This window comes from Octopus sinensis, linkage group LG7 (assembly GCF_006345805.1).
Source record: "Octopus sinensis linkage group LG7, ASM634580v1, whole genome shotgun sequence".
Taxonomy (NCBI): Eukaryota; Metazoa; Mollusca; class Cephalopoda; order Octopoda; family Octopodidae; genus Octopus; species Octopus sinensis.
Window position 1 is genome coordinate 10,881,863 of NC_043003.1, and position 24,114 is coordinate 10,905,976.

A 24,114-nucleotide genomic window follows, 5' to 3' on the forward strand; every position below is an offset into this window, starting at 1 on the left:
TGGTGTAGAAAACAAACATGTATTAGTATAACGCTCGGGAATTAAAAGTCTTTAACGTTTCGAGCCTACGCTCTTCTACAGAAAGGAACACAGAAAGAAAGAAGGAGAGAAAAAAATGTGTGTAGTGGCTATATATATATATATATATATATATAGTGTTTGTGCTCGTTCCCCCACCATCGCTTGACAATCGATGTTGGTGTGTTTACGTCCCCGTAAAAGAGACCGATAGAATAAGTACTAGGCTTACAAAGGATAAGTCCTGGAGTCAATTTGTTCGACGAAAAGCGGTGCTCCAACATGGCCGCAGTCGAATGACTGAAACAAGTAAATGAATATATGTGTCTGTTTGTACGTGTGTGTGTGTGTGTGTGTGTTGCAGCCTCCTTGCCTTGGCATCATGTGATGGTTGTAAACGTGTGTCACTGTCATGCTAGCGGTGTGTTTGTATTTGCAGAGCACTTAAATATTTTGCTCAGATTGATAATCTCATATTAACACACACACACACACACACACACACGTTTGATTAATGAGAGAAACGGAAGATGGAAGATACGAGCATCTTTATTGATCTCTACAATTGTTTTGACCCAACGAAAACTGACCCAGTGACCGTGATTCACTGGCAAACTCCCAGGTGTATACCAGACGATTTAATATCTAATATACTCTTTTACTTGTTTCAGTCATTTGACTGCGGCCATGCTGGAGCACCGCCTTTTAGTCGAGCAAATCGACCCCAGGACTTATTCTTTGTAAGCCTAGTACTTATTCTATCGGTCTCTTTTTGCCGAACCGCTAAGTTACTGGGACGTAAACACATCAGCATCGGCTGTCAAGCGATGTTGGGGGGACAAACACAGACACAAAACACACCACACACACACACACACACACACACATATATATATATATATATATATATATATATAGTGTTTGTGCTCGTTCCCCCACCATCGCTTGACAATCGATGTTGGTGTGTTTACGTCCCCGTAAAAGAGACCGATAGAATAAGTACTAGGCTTACAAAGGATAAGTCCTGGAGTCAATTTGTTCGACGAAAAGCGGTGCTCCAACATGGCTGCAGTCGAATGACTGAAACAAGTAAATGAATATATGTGTCTGTTTGTACGTGTGTGTGTGTGTGTTGCAGCCTCCTTGCCTTGGCATCATGTGATGGTTGTAAACGTGTGTAACTGTCATGCTAGCGGTGTGTTTGTATTTGCAGAGCACTTAAATATTTTGCTCAGATTGATAATCTCATATTAACACACACACACACACACACACACACACGTTTGATTAATGAGAGAAACGGAAGATGGAAGATACGAGCATCTTTATTGATCTCTACAATTGTTTTGACCCAACGAAAACTGACCCAGTGACCGTGATTCACTGGCAAACTCCCAGGTGTATACCAGACGATTTAATATCTAATATACTCTTTTACTTGTTTCAGTCATTTGACTGCGGCCATGCTGGAGCACCGCCTTTTAGTCGAGCAAATCGACCCCAGGACTTATTCTTTGTAAGCCTAGTACTTATTCTATCGGTCTCTTTTTGCCGAACCGCTAAGTTACTGGGACGTAAACACATCAGCATCGGCTGTCAAGCGATGTTGGGGGGACAAACACAGACACAAACACACACACACACACACACACCACACACACACACACACACATATATATATATATATATATATATATATATATATATATATATATATATAGTAGAAGACACTTGCCCAAGGTGCCACGCAGTGGGGATGAACCGGGAACCATGTGGTTAGTAAGCAAGCTACTTACCACACAGCCACTCCTGCGCCTATTTATAAACTATAGCCAACACAGGGAAGGTGAAATTGTCATGGACCTAATTCGTAAATTATTCAATACAGGAAACTGAAAACCAAGAACTGCACAGAAATATATATTATATATATATTAATCATTTATATGAAAGATATTTATGTAAACTTTCGAAATAGTTGTCCGAAAGTTCACACGTGTTTATTTTCAGGTTTGTTTTTCCGGAACCTTGTCAAATTTAGTTGAATTACTGGAAAATGTTGGTCGAAAATTAACGTCTTCGAAATAATTTCATGAAATTACACAAGGGACGTAACTCTGTTTAATCAGAAATAGTTACCTGCCTTGATAATTATTTTAAAGTTGATTTATATTAATTAAAAAAAAAATTTTTTAAATTCAAATCTCGTTTAGCAGTTGCCAAAATGGCAAATATTAGTATGACCTCTCCTCATGCGTGCATATATTAATGAAACGCCTTGCCCTCCTCTCGCTTTATTAACGAGAGAATAAGAGTTTATATCCACGTAACTCTTCTTTGTTCACCATTGTGTTGGGCAAGTGAAAGGAAAAAAAGCATCTTAATTTGATTAAACATGATAATTTGTCTTGTCCCCTTTTCAGTTTACCACGGCCCCTTCCAAGGTAGACAGGATCCCCGGCCTGCTCTTTATGAAAAACATGATCAAGTTTATAATTTTCTTTTTTTCTTTTTTTCTAATAGTAGTAGTAGTAATAATAATAATTCTTTCTATCATAGGCACAAGGCCTGAAATTTTGCGGGTTGGGGATAGTTGATTTCATCGACTCCAGTACGCAGCTGGTATTTAATTTATCGACCCCGAAAGTATGAAAAGCAAAGTCGACCTCGGCGGAATTTGAACTCAGCTCATAGCAACCACCTACTGAACACTATCGTTTTTGTTTTACTTTTTGCTGTCTTTAATACACACACACACAAAATACACTTTAATTAAAATAAAGTTTCCCCCAAATTAAACATACCTAATATAATAAATGTGAATGTCACACTTTTTCAACTTTAAAAAGTCCTCTCTACTGGAAGCACGAGGTGGAGGAAGGCATTAAGTCGATTAACTGGTACTAATTTCATCGACTCCAAATGGATGAAAGGCAAGGTTGACCTCAGCGGAATTTGGACTCAAACCCTAACAGCAGATGAAATACCTCTTAGCATTTTGCCTGGTGTGCTATACATACTGCCAGCTCACCACCTTAATATAATATATTAATATAATATATACATGCAGGTGGCACGTAAAAAGCACCCACTACACTCACGGAGTGGTTGGCGTTAGGAAGGGCATCCAGCTGTAGAAACATTGCCAGATAAGACTGAAGCCTTCTGGCTTCCCAGATCCCCGGTTGAACCGTCCAACCCATGCTAGCTAAGCAAATCGACCCCAGGACTTATTCTTTTGTAAGCCTAGTACTTATTCTATCGGTCTCTTTTTTGCCGAACCGCTAAGTTACTGGGACGTAAACACACCAGCATTGGCTGTCAAGCAATGTTGGGGGGCACAAACACAGACACACATATACGACGAGCTTCTTTCAGTTTCTGTCTACCAATTCCGTCTACGGACGTTAAACGATGATGAATATGATGATGATGATAATATAATATAGTATAATATGATATATCAGTATGTCACATTTTTTCAACTTTACTCCTAGAGGCCATAACCCAAAATATCATACCATTTTGGAATCAGGCTGACTCCGTGAGTAAATTGAAAACATTCCAAGCCGGATCCAGACTCACAATCCTGAAATTTTGGATTCCCAAATTTTCATTACTGCAATTGTTTCTGGCAATTTTTTTACATGACTTTTTGTGGCAAATTTTTTTTGTACGATAACAGTTTTTATAATCTAAGGGCCAACTCTGTGAGTAAATTAAAAACATTTCAGCCAATAAAATATCTATTACAATCGAATCACACTCTTTGTCTTGACTGTTAACCTTTGTGAACAGTTACATCAATCCTTTTAAAATATTATTATTATCATTATCATCATCATCATCATCATTATTATTATTATTATTATTATTATTATTATTATTACTACTACTAAGGCAGTGAGCTGACAGAATCATTAGCATGTCTGTCTTTATGTTCCGAGTTCAAATTCTGACGAGGTCAACTTTGCTTTTCATCTTTTCGGGGTCAATAAAGTAAGTACCAGTTGCATACTGGGGGTGGGGATGTCAATGTAATCAACTATTACCATCCTCCTAAGCATGCGAAAGCAGACTTTAAAATGATGATGATGTTGACAATTTCAGACATGATATAATTTACATTTGATGGATATTTGTCCTCATCTTGTTTGTTGTTAACACAATGTTTCGGCTAATATACCCTCCAGCCTTCATCAGGTGTCTTGGGGAAAATTTCAAACCTGGGTTCTCATTCCTAAAGTATTTTTCAATGTCGTCGTCATCGACGTTATTCAGTCGTCGTCGTTATTCAGGTCAATGCCTGGAATCAAACTCAGAATCTTGGGGTTAGTAGCCCATACTCTTAACCACTATGCCATATGCCCGTGGGTGTAATGGTTAAGGGCATGGGCTACTAACCTCAAGATTCTGAGTTTGATTCCAAGCAGTGACCTGAATAATAATAATAATAATAACACCGAAAAATATCTTAGGAATGAGAACCCAGATTTGAAATTTCCCCAAGACACCTGATGAAGGTTGGAGGGTATATAAACCAAAACGTATTAACAACAAATAAGATGAGGACAAATATCTGTCAAATGTAAATAATGTACGATGTAATTTGTAGTAATTTTAATTGTTTTTCTTTTTCCTCTAATTTCAGAACATAATCATTTGTCCAATAGCTTTGTTAACGAGGCAGTTGTATCAAATTCCAATGCTAACCACATGTCCAGTGACAGCTCTAATAGCATGTCAAAATCGAAGCATTCCACTAACATTTCATCAAGTACCAAAACCCAGTCCACAGAAACCAACAGTAGTAGATCTTTTGTAATTCTTGGCGTCCTTTTCTTCACATCCATTCTAGTTATGGTATTTATATATCTACGGTTTCCAAATATGGATTTGTAAGTATTTGTCTGTCTTCTTCTTTACATGCGTTGTTTCTTATGATTTATGTAAAAGTGCCCGTGTCGGGCATCATGTGAAAGCAACCAGTACATTCTGGAAAGTGGTTGGCATTAGGAAAGGCATCATCATCATCATTTAATGTCCACTTTCTGTGCTAGCATGGGTTGGATGATTTGACTGAGGACTGGCAAACCAGGCTCCAATCTGATCTGACAAAGTTTCTACAGCTGGATGCCCTTCCTAATGCCAACCCCTCCGAGAGTGTAGTGAGTGCTTTTTACATGCCACTGGTGTGAGGGCCAGTCAGGTGGTACTGGCAACAGCCACGCTCAAATGGTGTTTTTTATGTGCCACCTGTACAGAAGGCAGTCCAGCGGCACTGGCCACGTCCTCACTCGAATGTTTTTTCATGTACCACCAGCAGAAAGTGCCAGTAAGGCGACGCTGGTAACAATCATGCTCAAATGCTGCTTTTTATGTGCCACCAACATGGAAGCCAGTTTGCTGCTCTGGCAATGGTCACGCTCAAGTGGTGCTCTTAGCACTCCACTAGCACGGATGCCAGTCATTGAATTTGATTTCAATTTCACTTTCCTCAACAGGTCTTTGCAAGCAGAGTTTTGTCCAATGAAGGAAAGGTACACATAATGGGCTGGTTACACCCCTGGCATAGGCCACGAGGTTATGGTCTCACTTGCGCTTGCCGAGTCTTCTCAAGCACGGCATATTTCCAGAGGTCCCGGTCACTAATCATTGCCTCTGTGAGGCCTAATGTTCGATGGTCATGCTTCACCGCCACATCCAGCTGTAGAAACCTTGTCGAAAGAGATAACCGGGGCCTGTTGCTACCCACCAGCCTACCAGCTCCTCCCAAACTGTTTAACCCATGCCGGCATGGAAAATGGACATTAAGCGATGATGCTGATGATGTACTCCCACATCCCCGTTCTCTGCCACTCCTACACCTTGCACATCATCCCCACTCCATCTTCTGGTCTCTGCTCATTCCTAAGTACTGCTATCTCTCTCACCTCACCCCACAGTCACTTGTGCCCTATCTTTAGCCATCTATTACTCTCCACTCAGGCCATGTGCACTGATGCAACAAGTAAAGTGGGTAGCTTTTATGAGACTACCCATTGCCCTCCTCCTCACCTGCTCCTTTCACTGTATCCATTCTTAAGCTCAGCTTGTACTCTTTTACTTGTTTCAGTCATTTGACTGTGGCCATGCTGGAGCACCGCCTTTACTCGATCAAATTGACCCCAGGACTTATTCTTTGTAAGCCTAGTACTTATTCTATTAGTTTCTTTTGCCAAACTGCTAAGTTACGGGGACGTAATCACACCAGCATCAGTTGTCAAGCGATGTTGGGGGGACAAACACAGACACACACACACACACACACACACACACATATACGACGGGCTTCTTTCAGTTTCTGTCTACCAAATCCACTCACAAGGCTTTGGTCGGCCCAAAGCTATAGTAGACTCTTGCCCAAGACTGAACCTGGAACCATGTATTTCGTAAGCAAGCTACTTACCACACAGCTACTCCTAGAATTTGCTTTGGTACCCCATCACTCCTGTCTTTTTCTTCTTCCCAGTTATTCCCACCCACCCTTCCTCATATAACATAGGGTAACCAAGTATTTCTAGCAAGACACCTGTGCTTGTCCCTCGATCTATTTTAGCCTCTCAGTACCTGGCATAAAGCTACCTCCCCCTCCAAAATCCTACTCCACCATCTACATTGTTGAGTAGGGGTTTTTCCTTTTCCTTTCTACATTTTTCCTTCTTTACAAGAATACTGAACTTTGAGAGGTTTTTGTAGAGGACCTGGTTACTCCCAACCGGTATGGAAAGGGGTGAGAAAGAGAAAACGAGCAGTAGCAGTTGCAAGAGATGAGGTACCCAGGTGGGCCCCATTGGATTGCAAGATTATATGGGAAAGAGAATGGGGAGATGCACTTGTGCTGCTAGAGTGATGGTTGATGATGAGAAGGGCATCCAGCCGTAGAAAATCCGTCCCAGTAAACTCTGTCTAACCCATGCAAGTATAGAAAAGTAGACATTAAAATGAGGATGGTAATTAACTAGCAAACAGTTGCTGTTTCACAGACAGTCACGTTTCTCATCATTATCATCATCATCATCGTTTAACGTCCACTTTCCATGCTGGCATGGGTTGGATGGTTCGACTGAGGGCTGGCAAGCCAGAAGGCTGCACCACGCTCCAATTTGATCTGGCAAAGTTTCTACAGCTGGATGCTCTTCCTAATGCCAGCTGCCCTTCTTAACACCAACCATGCTTAAATAATGATCTTTACTTCATTTATTTATTTATGTAATTATTTATTCATTTATTTTTCAGAGAAGAAAAGCAATATATTAAAGTTCCACAGGATATAGCTGATGCAAAAAACCTAGGCCGTATTTTATCTCGCTACAAGGATAAATATTTTTACCAAGTTCTAGCTGGATATTTCATTGTCTATATTTTGTATCCTTTTGCAGTGATTTTTTGCTTTCCTCATTATCTCAGTGCAGTTTTGTAACTCATAGAATTCTTTAATGCTTTTGGTGGTTCAGTTTTTATTTCTTGACCCATTTTAAACTTTTGATGTGGAACTCCTCGAAAATTTTGTTCCTTTGAAGGATCTACGGGGTAGCATTACTTGATAGGGTGTGCAGGCTGGAGATCAGGGAGTCTCCCCAGGTCGAGCTGCTACTTCCTAGAGATCACAGTTCCAGCATTATGATCATGTGGTTAAAATGTCATAAGAAAGAATCATCATCACCATCATCATCATTTAGCATCCGCTTTCCATGCTAGCATGGGTTGGATGGTTCAACTGGGGTCTGGGAAGCCTGAAGGCTGCTCCAGGCCCAGTGTGATCTGGCAGTGTTTCTACGGCTGGATGCCCTTCCTAACGCCAACCACTCCGTGAGTATAGTGGGTGCTTTTTACGTGCCACCCGCACAGGTGCAAGACGGGGCTGGCAAACGGCCACGGACGGATGGTGCTTTTTACGTGCCACCGACACGGGGGCCAGGCCAGAAGACAAATTCTTCAAGCTGAACCAACAGGCAAGAGATCTAAAGACAGACTAAGAATGAGATGCTTGGATAATCTCTCTCTATATAAAGCTGAAGTTGTCTGTGTGGGGCAGGTTTGGTAGCCTTCAACTAACCCTATCTCCTCCGAGACCCTGCAGCGCAAGTTGATCAAAATTGAGAGTATGATAGAAGAAGGCTTGCTCTTCCTTCCGTAGAAGAATTTCAAATCGGACCATGTTACACCAACAAATTTTTACATCAAAAAGGTGCTTTTTTTCTATGAAAATCCATATTTTTTACGATTTTTTACTGCTGTGTCGCCATTTTTTGGTGTATTTCAACCAGAAAAATGTTCACTTAAAGAGATAACAAGTACATAATGCAAACTTTTTACTTTTCAAAATTCCAATTCTAAAAGTTGTGAAACAAACCCGAGCAACGCCGGGCGATACTGCTAGTATTCTTAACACTTTAAACGCATCTCTGAGTTTAGCCATTAAGCCTCACCAGCATCTTGTTCAGTTGCTTTTTCTTATTGATTATTTTACTTTATTATTACTCTTTACTCTTTACTCTTTTACTTGTTTCAGTCATTTGACTGCGGCCATGCTGGAGCACCGCCTTTAGCGAGCAACTCGACCCCGGGACTTATTCTTTGTAAGCCCAGTACTTATTCTATCGGTCTCTTTTGCCGAACCGCTAAGTGACGGTTAAGTTTTTTTAAAATTGTTTTCTGTAGTTTCAGCTCAGAGCTGTGGCCGTGCTGGAGCACCACCATTTAATAATGAAACGGGAATAGATGTTATAAATTTACAAAATATTGTTATTATCCTTTATTTCTAAAACATAATTCATGTATAATAACGACTGAGTTCATTAAAATATCAGTTTCTAAAATTTTTTTAAAATTTATACTGTGCACCAATAGTGGTACTCAATACAGGTTGGGTCAGTTACCCTTGTACTGTATATGGCGCACAATGAAGTTAAAGTGTTAATCTTAATTGGTCCCTCTTGGGAATCCAGCTGAAAAGTGTAACAATGACCACTTATGATAGAACCCTATGGAGGAGATGCTTGAGGACTCTCCCACCATGGCTCTCCCTGGAATAGTGGACAGAGAAAGAGAAGGATGGATATGGGTATTGGATTTTTCTATCTTACCCTCAGCCTGGTTTTTTTTTTTTTTTTCTTTTGCAATTGTATCAATTTTTCTTTTTCCCTTAACCCTGTCAGTCTACAGTCATTTGCCATTCCAGGATCCATCTTCCTCAGTATTCTATCAGGATTCCTATTCTCATTCCCATTGGCCTTATTTTTGGTTTGTTTGGTAAGTATGTCACTCTGTCATTTTGTTTATGCAGACCCACATGACGCACACCCTCCCCCACAACCTTGTGATCTTGGGTTCAGTTCCACTGCATGCCATCTTAGGCTGCTGTCTTCCTCTGTGGGGCCCAGGCCAACTAAAACGTCATTTTTCTCATTATTATTATTATTACTACTACTACCAAGGCAGTGAGCTGGCAGAATTGCTAACAGACTGGGCTAAATGCTTAGTGGTATTTCACCCATGACTACATGCTGAGTTCAAATTCCACCATGGTCAGCTATGGCTTTCATTCTTTTGGGGTTGATAAAGTAAGTACCAGCTGTGTACTGGGGTCGATGTAATTGACTATTCCCATCCCCCAGATTTCAGACTTTGTGCCTATAGTAGAAAGAATTATTATTATCATTATCATTGTCTGATAAGGGTACATCAGGCACATGCATCACAACCACATATGCATGACATGGTGATCTCACATTAAGATAAACAGCACATTATCTTGCAGGTGGAGCCCAGTTAGAATTTTCTTCTAGTCAAGTAGCCCATCCCACTCAAAAGGTCCCCGAATAAAGGTTGTTTAAGAATGACGAACAAAGCACTCATGTTTCCAAAGGTGAATTGTCCAAACTCAAAAGAATCCCTCTCAACACATGGCTATGATGCTCCCCCACTATTTCTGCTCGTGATCAGAGATGCACATATCATCAGCCACTAAGGGACATGCTCAACTGGTTAAGGTCAAACAACTGACAAGCAAATCTGTGGTATTGAGCAGAATATTTGCTGTAGCCCATCTTTTATACCAAGACAACACAATGTACATGATAACACTTCCAATCAGTTAAGATCAGAAGCCATGAGAGCCACTGCCTGGTACTGCATCAGGGCATTTATTATTGTTGTTGTTATTATTATTATTATGATGATGTAGTAGTAGTAGTAAGGCAGTGAGCTGACAGAATCATTAGCACACCGGGCGAAATGCTTAGCGGTATTTTGTCTGTCGCTATGTTCTGAGTTCAAATGCTGCCACAGCTGACTTCGCCTTTCATCCTTTCAGGGTCGATTAAATAAGTACCCTTCCCCCAAAGAATTATTATTATTACTCTTATTGTTGTTGTTGTTATTATTATTATTATTATTACTTTTATTATTATTATTATTATTTTTCTCTTTCCATTGTTAGTGTTCTGCAATTGGTGCTTCGTTTTGTTATTTGATTGCTGATTTTGTTGGTCATCGTTTGGTGGAGAAGTACTGGCCAGCCAGGGTTGCTGACTGGCAAGCACAGGTAAGTTTAGCTTTGACTCTTGAATCACCATCATATGAAACCCATCTTAAAAGCACCGAGTGAAAGCGCCCACGCGGGTGCCATCTAAAAGCACCCAGTGCACTCTGTAAAGTGGTTGGCATTAGGAAGGTCATCCAGCCACAGAAACTGTACCTAAACTAACAACTGGAGCTTGGTATGGCTCTGCAGCTTGCCACCTCTTGCCACACTGTCCAGCCCATCGATCATCATCATCGTTTAATGTCCTTTTTCCATGCTGGCATGGGTTGGATGGTTTGACTGGGGACTGGCAAGCCACGAGGCCTCGCCAGACTCCAGTCTGATCTGGCGGTCTTTCTACAGCTTGATGCCCTTCCTAATGCCAACCACTCCGAGAGTGTAGTGGGTGCTTTTTATGTACCATCAGCATGGGAGCCAGTCAGGCAGCACTGGCATCAACCAAATTCGAATGGTGCTTTTTACATGCCACTGGCATGGGAGCTGCTCAGGCGGTACTGGCTTAGACCACACTTGAATGGTGTCTTTTACGTGCCACTGGCACAGGAGCCTATTGGGGTGCGGGGGCTGGCACCGACCACATTTGGATGGTATTTTTTACGTGCCACCAGCATGGGGAGCCATTTAGGCAGCACTGGCAATGACCCATGCATGCATGGTGCTTATTGCATTCCATCAGCACGGGAGCCAGTCAGGCGGCACTGGCATCTGCCACAACTACAATTTCCATTTGATTGTGATCAGATTTGATTCAATTTTGATTTTAATTTTACTTGACTCAATAGGTGTCCTGAAGCACAGCACGTTGCCCAACAATTCAGAGGTACTTTTTAAATGGGCTGATTATGCGACACTGGTGTAGGCTGCAGCTGTGATTTCAGATTACTTGCTGGGTCTTCTCAATCACAGCATATCTCCAGAGGTCTCGGTCTTTTGTCATTGCCTCTGTGAGGCCCAACATTTGAAGGTCATGCTTCACCATCTCATCCCATATCTTCCTGGGTCTCCTTTTTCCATGGGTTTCTGCCACTGTTAGGGAGTGACACTTCTTCACATGGCTATCCTCATTCATATGCATCACATGACCATACCAGCACAGTCGTCTCTCTTGCACACCACATCTGATGCTTCTTATGTCCAACATTTCTCTCAGGGTGCTTACACTCTGTCATGTATGCACACTGACATTACACATCCAGCGGATCATGCTGGCTTCATTTCTTTCAAGCCTACACATGTCTTCAGCAGTTACAGCCCATGTTTCACTGCCATGTAGCATAGCAGTTTGCATACATGCATCATACAATCTACCCTTCGCTTTGAGCAAGAGGTACTTTGTCACCAGTAGGGGTAAGAGCTTTCTGAACTTTGCCCAGGCTAATCTTATTCCAGTGGTAACACTCTCTGAGCATCCACCTCCACTACAGTTTTGGTCACCTAGGTAGCGGAAGCTATCAAAAATGGATGTTAAAAGATGATGATGATGGTGATGCTCTTCGTATGACTTCCCATGCCTTGTTTATATCTTCTCCCTTTTATGATAAGCTGTCATTTCCCTTACTTTGCTGTCCCCTTTTCCTCACCCTTCAGCTTTTGCTTACCTAATATTTCTTTGATGTGCTTCGCCCTTCCCCAATCTAACATCCTGTATCTATGTTTAGTCACATCTCACTGACTCAGCAAAGATACTGGTCTGCTGACATGAAGGATAGGCTGTCGTCTATATCCTGTTATTGGTGTTTGGCTTGTGATGTATTTCTATATTACTATTTCCAACCGAGATGCTTAATTCTTAACTTCCCTAACGATCTTCACTGACAGAACACGCACGCACGCACACATAAAGTAAAAGTGCTTCAATCAGGAACGGAAACCCAATAGCTTGTTAATAGTTTAACATTATTCTGTTGCAATTTCACATGCACACATAGGCACAGCCATGGCTGTGTGGTAAGTAGCTTGCTTCCCAAACGCATGGTTCCGGGTTCAGTCCCACTGCATAGCACCTTGGGCAAGTGTCTTCTACTATGGCCTCAGACCAACCAAAGCCTTGTGAGTGGATTTGGTAGACGGAAACTGAAAGAAGCCCGTCATATATATGCGTGTGTGTGTGTGTGCATGTGTCTTTGTATCTGAGTTTGTCCCCCCACCTTTGCTTGACAACTGGTGTTGGTGTGTTTATGTGCTTGTAACTTAGCAGTTCATCAAAAGAGACTGCTAGAATATGTACCAGGCTTAAAGAAAATAATTACTTGGGTCGATTCATTAGACTGAAAGTTCTTCAATGTTGTGCCCCAGCATGGTCGCTATCTAATGACTGAAACAAGTGAAAGATTATTGATTGATTGATTGATTCTAGTTTCAGCTCACGAGCTGTGGCCATGCTGGGGCACTGCCATTTGAATAAAACAGCACATGTAGAGTATGTCATAAAAGATAAAACACTAAGAGCAGGCAAGTTATTTACTCCAATTCTCTGAAGTGACCATATTTGTTCATCATCATCATCATCATCATCGTTAACATCTACTTTCCATGCTGGCATGGTTTGGACGATTTGACTAAGGACTGGCGAGTCAGGAGACTGCACCAGGCTCCAGTCAGATCTGGCAAGGTCTCTACAGCTGGATGCCCTTCTTAACACCAACCACTCCAAGAGTGTAGTGGGTGCTTTTTACGTGCCACCAGCACAGATACCAGTCAGGCAGCACTGGTATCGGTCACACTCAAATGATGCTTTTTATGTCCCATGGCATGGGTGCCAGTCATGCGGAACTGGCATTGACCATGTTCAAATGGTGATTTTTATGTGCCGCTGGTGGGTGTGCAGTCTGGCAGCACTGGTATCGGTCACGCTCGAATGGGGCTTTTTACATGTCACCAGCATGGGAGTCGTCAGTCATGTGGTACTGGCATCGACCATGCTCAAATGGTGCTGGCTGCGTGTTTCTCTGGGATTGGTTAAGTGATGAGACCTTAAAAAGGGTCAACAATGATTAAGGCTCTGCATCATTTCTTTCAATCTACAAAGAAACAAGATATCTTTAACCTGCTTGTATGTCGACTACTTTGATCTATAATCTGTTATGTTTATTTCAGGTTGCGTCTTACCGTGAACATTTGCTAAATTACATCATTTTTCTTCGAATTACACCATTCCTACCCAACTGGTTCATCAATATTGCTGCACCTGTGATCAACGTTCCTTTGAAGCTATTTTTTCTTGGAACATTTATTGGTAAATATTGATTGATTTTTTTCCTTCTCAAACACAACATCCTCGGTGAAGGTCACCACAGGCATTAAGCACCACCCCAGTATATTACTGGTAGTCATTTTATTGATAGTAGAAGGGTTAGAACGCATGCTTTACCTTCAAGGTCAAGTGTGTCTTTTAACTCTTCTTTGCCATTAATAACAGCCAAATTCCCTAAAAAGAAGAATTTTTTTAAACATAAAAAGAAAAATATTAATGTAATGCAAAAACTATCAAAACCTCTCTGGACATTACTGTCTTGTGTAGTAAAGATTGTTTGTCAACATAACATGGCAGTCCTGGTTTAGGACTAATGTTACTGTAATTTAGCCCCAGGAGATATCGTCTCCAGCTGGTTATACGGCACGATCTGTGTCCTTGCATTTTCCAAACAAGGAAATCTAGCACTCTCAGTCAGCTCTAAATAATATCTGTGTGAGGATGCTAGATTCCCTTGCTCGAAAATATAAGGACACAGATCGTGTCGTATAGCCAGCTGGAGACGATGTCTCCTGGGGCTAAGTTACAGCAACATTCGTCCTAAACCAGGATAGCCATGTTATGTTGGCAAACAATCTTTACTACGAAGTACTGTTGCTAAATATCTCGTTATGAGATTAAAAAATAGTAATTACAGTCTTGTGTCACTTACCCAGATTCCATGGTGTGTGAGTGACCAAAATAACAACATTCCTTCTTGGATCAACAAGAAATTAAAATGTTTTGCTCAAGAACACAAGACTCTGCCTGGTTCTGGAATCAGAATCACAATTTTGTGATCATGAGTGGAACATGCTAACCATTAGACCATGCATTTTCACTCATGTAAAAACCACTCCCTGTTAAATTCCTTCTGCATCTATCCAACAGTTAAGTAAAAAAAGGGACCAAGATCTTGACAAAAATGTAACCTATCCTGGCATGGGTTGGACAGTTTGACAGGAGCTGGCAATCTGGAGAGCTCCCATTTTCTGTTTTGGCGTGGTTTCTACAGTTGGATGCCTTTCCTTTCACTAACCCTCACCTGTTTCCAAGTAAGGTAGTATTTCCCCAAAGCCAGACAGACAGGCTTTTCACAGAAAACGGGAAACAAACAGCATCACTTGTATTACGATGATGCTCTTTAACAACCATGATATCTAGACCAAGGTATATACACCCACTCACCCACATGTATCTATGTATGTATATATCAGGGACATGCTGCCTGGGTAGGCAATGTAGGCAGTGCCTACATTGAATAAATAGATCAATAGCAACATTTTTCTCTCATGATAAAATATGCACCTAATTCAATAAAATTATGAAGGTTACTTTTGTAGATTAGGAAGGCATAATTCACCTCTGCTTTTCAATCTCGGTATTAAAGCTATGCATAGAACTGCTGTAGTACACATGCTGCGTACACTCCTACAACACCGTTTTCTTTACGTGCTAGAAAGGCAGAAGTAAATCTGCCTTCAACTCAGTCACATACCTGTATTTCACTTATTTTTCGTGTTTTACTACATAAGGGTCGCCAACTTCCTATCCTGAGTAATTACTGACACAGCACGTGCCTTGTATGTGTGTGTGTATGTATCTATATATTGAAGACGCTCAGGTCACTCAGAGGGCCTGAACTGGAAACTACCTGGCTGGGAAGCAAGCTTCTTAACCACACATCCATGTATTCTTTTTTATTTTCTTCCTACTAAAGGCACAAGGCCTGAAATTTTGGGGGAGGGGTTAAGTCGATTACATCAACCCCAGTACTCAACTGGTACTTAATTCATCAACCCCGAAAGGATGAAAGGCAAAGTCGACCTCAGTGGAATTTGAACTCAGAATGTAGCGATGGGTGAAATACCGCTAAGCATTTTGCCCGACATGCTATCAATTATGCCAGCTTGCTGCCTTGTGCATCCATGCATTCATCTCTTCAACAAGTCACTTGCTCCCCTCTGTCTATCATATTTTCTTACCCTTGCAGTCGAAACCCTGCCCAGTTGGGGCGGGTCTTTTCTTGTGGGTATTTGGCGACCTCACCAGTGCTTGCACTCAGTATTCTCTCTTAAGTGGTTGGCATTAGGAAGGGCATCCAGCTGTAGAAACCATGCCAAAGCAGACATAGAACCTGGCATGGCCCCTCTGGTGTGTCTGTTCTTGTCAAACTGTCCAACCCATGCCAGCCTAGAAAAAAGGATATTCGATGATGATGGTGGTGGTCTTCTCTGTATTTGAGAAGAGAGGGAGAGAGTAATATATCTGAGGGTGTGAAAAATATATGAATGAAAGAGTGTATGTGCCATGTGTGATGTGTGCATGAGGGGTGGGGGAGGAGTGGTTCTGACCGGCATCTCTGTCGCCTCCTCTCACTATCACCATCTATTCACCCCCACTCCACACCTCAACGTGCTCACCCCTTTTTTTGTGCGTTTCTGCTGCTACATAAAAACACACCAATCAAATGGGTGGACTATTCTACCCCCCACCCCACCCCCACCCACACAACTGTCTCATGTTTCTTTTCTCTACCTCAGTCTCTCTTCTGCCCCTCTGATACGTGTGTATATGTGTGTGTGTGTGTATACACACATACATATACATGCATATATATATATATATATACATGCATATATATAATATATGCATTTATGTATATATATATATATATATATATATATATATATATTATTATATAATATAATATATATATGCATATATATATATATATATATTATATATATGCATATATATATATATATATATATATATATATATAAGATATGCATATATATATATATATATATATATATATATGCATATATAATATATATATATGCATATATATATATATATATATATATATATGCATATATATATATAATACATGCATATATATATATATATATATATATATATATATATATATATATATATATACTATAAATGCATATATATATATAATATATATATATATGTATATATGATCATATATATATATATATATGTATATATGCATATATATATATATATATATATAATATATATATATAATATATACACATATATACAAACATATACATATACACACACACGCACACATGTAGATAGATAGACAGGTAGACAGACAGACAGACTGACAGAAACACACACACATACATTTTTTATCTTTTACTTAGTTCAATCATTAGGCTGGCCATGCTGGGGCATTTTCCAGGTTATATCCTCTAACTGTTCCTTTAAGCACATAATAGGTACAGACACACACTTAACTATCTCACTGCCAGATCCCGGGCAATCAATATGTGTACAGTATATATATGTGTATGTATGTATGTGTGTGTGTGTATTGGTAGAGTCTCTGATGTTAATCCCATATTTCTGTGTGTGTGTGTGTGTGTGCACACGTTGTGGACAGACATTGTCACATCTCCCTGGTAAATGATCAATATACATGTGGACACTAACAAGCAAGTTGGGAGGGGGGTGAAGGTGGGAAATTTCCCTCCATGCCTACCCCCACCGATCCTTCCTGACAGCCTTTGGTCCCAACCTCCACTTAGCTAATAGGCTCTGTAAATCTCCTCATCCTCTGCCTCCTGCCTCTCCTCTGCCTCCGCCTCTCCTCCTTCCTCTCCTCTCACATTTTGTCACTTGCTTTTCATCTCTTCCTCCCCTTCTTTCCCTCTCTTTTTAATGTGTCTGTCTGTCTCTCTCTATCATTACAGCCCCTCCCTTACACACTACTGATCTATAGATCTAACACACACACATACACACACGCACACACACACATGCATTCATCATAATTTCTGTGTGTGTGTGTGTGTGTGTGTGTGTGTGTAAGTTGTACAGGCTGTTACTACTCTCCCTCTTTATATATATCCTACCCCCCACACTCTTTCCTCCATGCTCTTTCTCTCTCTCTCTTTTTCTGACCCACCGCCACCACACACTGACATCCTACCTTCTTTCTGTCCCTCTTTCTCTCTCTTCTTTCTCTTTCTTTTTCTTTCCTACTTCGATCCATTAATGTAAGGCAATGAAGGAAATTGTCCTTCATACCTCACCTCACCTTACATTTCCACCCAGGATTGATGGCTCTCTCACACACACACCACACACACACACACTCTCACACTTTCTCTCTCTCTCTCAGAAACAACATATTGATGGATTTAACCATTGAACACACATGCGCACACACATAAACACACACACACACACACACACACACACTCTCTCTATCTATCACACATATACACACACACTCTCTCTCTCTCACACACACACTTTCTCTCTCTCTCACACACACACTCTTTCTCTCTCTCTCTCTCTCTCTCAGAACCAACATATTGATGGATTTAACCATTGAACACACATGCACACACACATATAATTATACACGCACACACACATGGACACTTATAGACACACACACATGTGCACGCCTGCACTCACACACACGCCCACTCATGTATTCACACAAGTGTGCACACCTACACACATACACACTCTCACCCACCTACTCACATATACACCTACACACACACACACACGCACGCACACACACCGACTCACCCTCCGTCTGTCTCCCTCACTCTCCCTCGCCTTTATCTTCTCTCTCTTTCTCTCATCTCCCCTCTTTCACACACACACACACACGTTTTCACATTCTCTCCCTCCCCATAAATATTTGTGTGTGTGTGTGCATGCATGTGTGTGTGTAATTACTATCTATCTCCCTAATCAGTAATTATCGCACTTTCGTCTCTTTATCTCTTTATCTCTATCAATCTATCCACCTAGGGATCTCTTTGTTTCTCTCTTTCTCTGTTTATACCTATCCCTCTATGTATCTATTTATCTCTTTCTATCTATCTATATCTATCTATCTGTCTATCTGTTTGCCTGCCTCTTTCTCTCTGTCTTTCTATTTATCTATCTATCTCTCTGTTTGTCTGTCTATCTTTCTCTCTCTCTCTCTCTGTCTAATTCATCTATTAGTCTATCTGTTTTTTTGTCTCTCTCTATCTGTCTGTTTGTCTGTCTCTGTCTATCTGTCTATCTATCTCTATCTGTCTCTCTTTATCTATTTGTCTGTCTGTCAGTCAGTCTGTCTCTCCCTGTCTATCTATCTGTCTGTCTGTTTCTCTTTCTGTCTGTCTGTCTCTCTCTCTCTCTATCACACATATACACACACACTCTCTCTCTCTCACACACACACTTTCTCTCTCTCTCTCACACACACACACTCTCTCTCTCTCTCTCAGAACCAACATATTGATGGATTTAACCATTGAACACACATGCACACACACATATAATTATACACGCACACACACATGGACACTTATAGACACACACACATGTGCACGCCTGCACTCACACACACGCCCACTCATGTATTCACACACGTGTGCACACCTACACACATACACACTCTCACCCACCTACTCACATATACACCTACACACACACACACACGCACACACCGACTCACCCTCCGTCTCCCTCCCTCACTCTCCCTCGCCTTTATCTTCTCTCTCTTTCTCTCATCTCCCCTCTTTCACACACACACACACACGTTTTCACATTCTCTCCCTCCCCATAAATATTTGTGTGTGTGTGTGCATGCATGTGTGTGTGTGTGTAATTACTATCTATCTCCCTAATCAGTAATTATCGCACTTTCGTCTCTTTATCTCTTTATCTCTATCAATCTATCCACCTAGGGATCTCTTTGTTTCTCTCTTTCTCTGTTTATACCTATCCCTCTATGTATCTATTTATCTCTTTCTATCTATCTATATCTATCTATCTGTCTATCTGTTTGCCTGCCTCTTTCTCTCTGTCTTTCTATTTATCTATCTATCTCTCTGTTTGTCTGTCTATCTTTCTCTCTCTCTCTCTCTGTCTAATTCATCTATTAGTCTATCTGTTTTTTTGTCTCTCTCTATCTGTCTGTTTGTCTGTCTCTGTCTATCTGTCTATCTATCTCTATCTGTCTCTCTTTATCTATTTGTCTGTCTGTCAGTCAGTCTGTCTCTCCCTGTCTATCTATCTGTCTGTCTGTTTCTCTTTCTGTCTGTCTGTCTCTCTCTCTCTCTACTTTCTATCATACAGACATCCTTCCTTTCTCTTCTTCCTCCCTCTCATCTCCCCACCCCTTATACCACTCTATGCTCTCTTTGCCTCCCCCTCCTCTTCTCCATTTGGACCTGTCCACTCTTACTATCCCCTACCCCCTCCCCGGTTGCACCAAGTGATGTGAACTAGCTAGCAGCATTGACTTGGGTGGATGAAGGTGATGAGGGTGGGGAGGTGGTCTTACTGGACAGAGTACAGCCGTGTGTGTGTGTGTGTGTGTGTGTGTGTGTGTGTGTGTGTGTGTGTGTGTGTGGAGTTGGGGGTCTGACTGGACAGTGTGTGTTTGTGTGTGTAACTCTGCTGGTGTGTGTGTGGCAGGGGTCTTACTGGACAGAGTATGGGTGTGTGTCTGTGTGTATTCATATGTATGTGTATGCAACTGTATGTAAACGTGTGATGTTTGTGTGTGTGTGTGTGTGTGTCTGTGTCTATATAGTATACTATACAGCTGTGTGTGTAAGTGCATGTGTCTGTGTGTACACTGACGTGTTTCATTGTGCGTGTGTCCATATGTATACTTTTGAAGTTGCATTTACATGTGTGTTCATGCATATGTGTGTATACATATATATGTGTACGTGTGTGTGTATATCTTTGTGTACATGCATGTATGTCTTTGTGTAAATGTGTGTATGTATGTGTCTTTGAGTGTGTGTAGCTTTGTGTACATGCATGTGTGTGTGTCTTTGTGTTCATGTGTGTGTGTGTGTGTGTGTGTTTGTGTCTAAATGTGTGTGTAACTTTGTGTACATGCATGTGTATGTGTGAGTGTATAGTTTTGTGTACATGCATGTGTGTGTGTCTGTGTGTGTGTGTGTGTCTTTGTGTACATGCATGTGTGTGAATATATGTGTGTGTGTTAGTGAAGACTAAGAGTACTGCCATTAACACAATTGACGTTTTTGAAGGGGTCGGAGTCGGGTGTGTGGGGGTGGGGGATTGAGGTGGGGACGTGTGTGTGTTTTGTGTCTGTAGGTGTCGGGGCTTCCAGCCATGGTGTGGTGCAGACCTGGTGCCTCCGTTGGCATTGGTGACCGTGGCTGGGGTTTAAAGGATGACACCAACGAAGCATGTTGTTGTTTAGCCCAAGGCCAGTCCAGTCCTGTTTGAGCAGATCTGTATGCTCAAAGGGATTCCAACTGTGACCATCATCCCATCTTCGTATATTATTGTGCAGTGTAAAGAGGAATATTTGGCTGCCATTTCCTGAAGGTTAAGTTATTACCTAATGGCTCCCTCATCGGATGGTGAATAGCGGTGGTATTGGTGGTGGTGGTGTTGCAAACAGGCTTATGATCAGACATTCCAGCTGTGACCATCCTGTCCTTTTTGAGGTGTGTGTAGACTACTCTATGTAATGTGTCCATTCCATTTCATTCCTTCCCAAAGATTATGTGATTTGAGGGAGATTTAGCTGTTATTTCTTGCAGTCCGAGCTACTACATTGAAGCTTATTTCTCGGCTTGAATTTGAGTGTGTGTGTGTGTGTGTGTTGGGTTAAGGGGTGAATGGACATTAAGAGGTCCAGGAGGAGGGTGGGGTAAGCTTGGGTGGATTGGCAGATGAGTAACGATGGTGGTGGTGGTGGTGGTGGGGTCGGAATGTGTAAGGTTGGTGCGGTGCATTACTTAGTGTTGATGTTGGTAATTGTGAGTTTCGGTTCTGGTTTTGGGAAAGGAATGAAGGCCACAGCATGCATGACTGTGATGCAGCATCACAGTTTTGTATTGGAAGTGAAAGGTGACGGGGTGGGGTGGTCTGATTTGATCTTGGGTTGGTTGTGATGATGATGGTGGTAATGGTGGTGGTGATGATGACAACAATGATGATGATGACAATGATGATGATGGTGGTGATGATGATGATGACAATGATGATGGTGGTGGTGGTGGTGATGATGATGGTGGTGATGATGACAACGATGATGATGATGACAATGATGATGATGGTGGTGGTGGTGGTGGTGATGATGATGGTGGTGGTGATAGCAGTAGTGGTGACGATGATGGTGGTGGTGGTGTGGTGGTGATGTTCATGATGGTGACGGAGGCGTTGGAAGTGGAGATAGTCATGTTGATAGTAAGGGTGTTGGTGATGGTAGTGGTTGTGGTGGTGGTGATGGTGGTGTAGATATTTAGTCCAACTCCATGGTGGAGTGGTAAGTGGCGTTAAGGTCAGGGTTGCCAGAACCAGAAAGATCGTGCAATGTGGTATTACACATTGTTTAGTAAGAGAGAGAGAGGGAGAGTTTAAGAATGATTGTCAGGGCAGCAGCAGTGGTGGTGGTGGTAGATGCACTTTAGGATAGATAGGGGTAGTTTGAGGCATGAGTACACTCTGGACTTTGGGGGGGGGGGGGGGTTTCTCCTTTTTTTTTTTTTACTGAAGAAAGGTGCAAACTAGAGGGGTTGATAGGAAGGCGTGAAGATAATATGGAGGGGGTGTTGGAGGGTGGGGAGATTTTGCCTCTTCTTCCACAAACCCCGTCTACCATCCGTTCAAGCTTCCCTTCCTCTTCCTCCTCCTCCTCCCGCTCGCCTGCCAGCCTGTCCGTTCACCCCCCCCCTGCCCCTCCACCTCTCGCCCCCTTGGATTGCATTCTGAGCGGCATTATCTCTCTGCTGCACATACACGTGTGAACAACGACAATAATCAATCAGGCTTCCCCATTATTTTACTGCCCGGCGGAGCGTGAAAATGACTTATTTTTCCCTTTTCTTCCTCTTCCTTCCTTCCTTTGCCACTATCACTCTTTCTTTCTCTCTCTCCCTCTCTCCTCTCTCTCTCTCTCTGGTGTTTTCGCTCTGTATTGTCCATCTTTCTCCCTCTGGCGCATAAACACAATTATAGGCTCCTCGTAATCTACTCACACCGTACACTTTCGTATCGTATATACACTCTCCTTTTGACAATATGACATTCGACTATTTCACTCTTTCTTCTTCTTCTCTCTTCTCATTCATATGCTCATCATTATACATCCTTTCTTTTTCTTTCCCATTCATATAAGCACACACATACACACACACACACATACACACACACACTCTCTCTTCCCCACCTCTCCTCCCTACATAACACTTTCTCAAATTGTACTTTCATGTCACACATGTAAGCATTCGTTTTTTACGCATACAGTCTCTAGTCTGTGTGTGTATGTATATATGTATATATATGTATATATGTATGTATATGTATATATGTATGTATGTGTATATATATGTATATATATGTATACATATGTATATATTGTATACATATGTATATATATATGTATACATATGTATATATATATGTATACAATGTATATATATGTGTATATATATGTATATATATGTATGTATATGTATATATATATATATATATATGTATATATGTATGTATATATATATATATATATATATATATGTATATATATGTGGTGTGTGTGTGTGTATATGTTGTAATATATATGTATATATATATATATATATATATGTATATATATATATATATGTTGTGCACCTTTGAATGCAGTGTATGCCAGAAGGTTTGCAAATGCAACGGAGGCCGCAAAAGACATTTTAAGATCAACAAAGGACAGAGCTTATCTGCAGGTCTTGGTGGTCCAAATCGGAGGTGCAATCTATGTGGGTGTCTTTTCAAAATATTGTCCGGTCTAAAAAGCCACATCAGATGCCATGATGGTTCTAAGGTGTAGGTACAGGAGGTGGTCAAACACTACATAAGGAGTAGACGACCACCATGTATATATATATGTATATATATATAAATACACACACACACACACAATACTCTTCCAAACTATAGTTTTATGTAACGTACACAACATCCTTCCAAATGTACTTTCATATAACATGTGCACACAGGCATGCACCTTTTCTTCATATACAATAATCAGTCATTAACTCATACACGCACATATATATATATATATATATATCTATATATATATATATATATATAGATATAATATATATATATATATTTATAAATATATATATATATATATATATATATATATTACAATATATATATATATATATATACATAAATATTTATATATATATATATATATATCTATATATATACTATATAATAACATATATATATTTATAAT

General features: G+C 40.9%; 1 protein-coding gene across 1 annotated transcript in view; it reads left to right on the top strand.

Annotated features, from left to right (window-relative positions):
• The window catches only part of LOC115214208 (transmembrane protein 41B-like), a 42,271-nt gene that overhangs the window by 13,721 nt on the left and 4,436 nt on the right, over positions 1–24,114 (top strand). Inside the window, exons 2-6 of the mRNA XM_029783316.2 lie at positions 4,670–4,916; positions 7,297–7,425; positions 9,219–9,312; positions 10,502–10,606; positions 13,703–13,841. Of these exons, the coding sequence (XP_029639176.1) occupies positions 4,670–4,916; positions 7,297–7,425; positions 9,219–9,312; positions 10,502–10,606; positions 13,703–13,841 (714 nt within the window). The remainder of the gene's footprint in view (positions 1–4,669; positions 4,917–7,296; positions 7,426–9,218; positions 9,313–10,501; positions 10,607–13,702; positions 13,842–24,114) is intronic.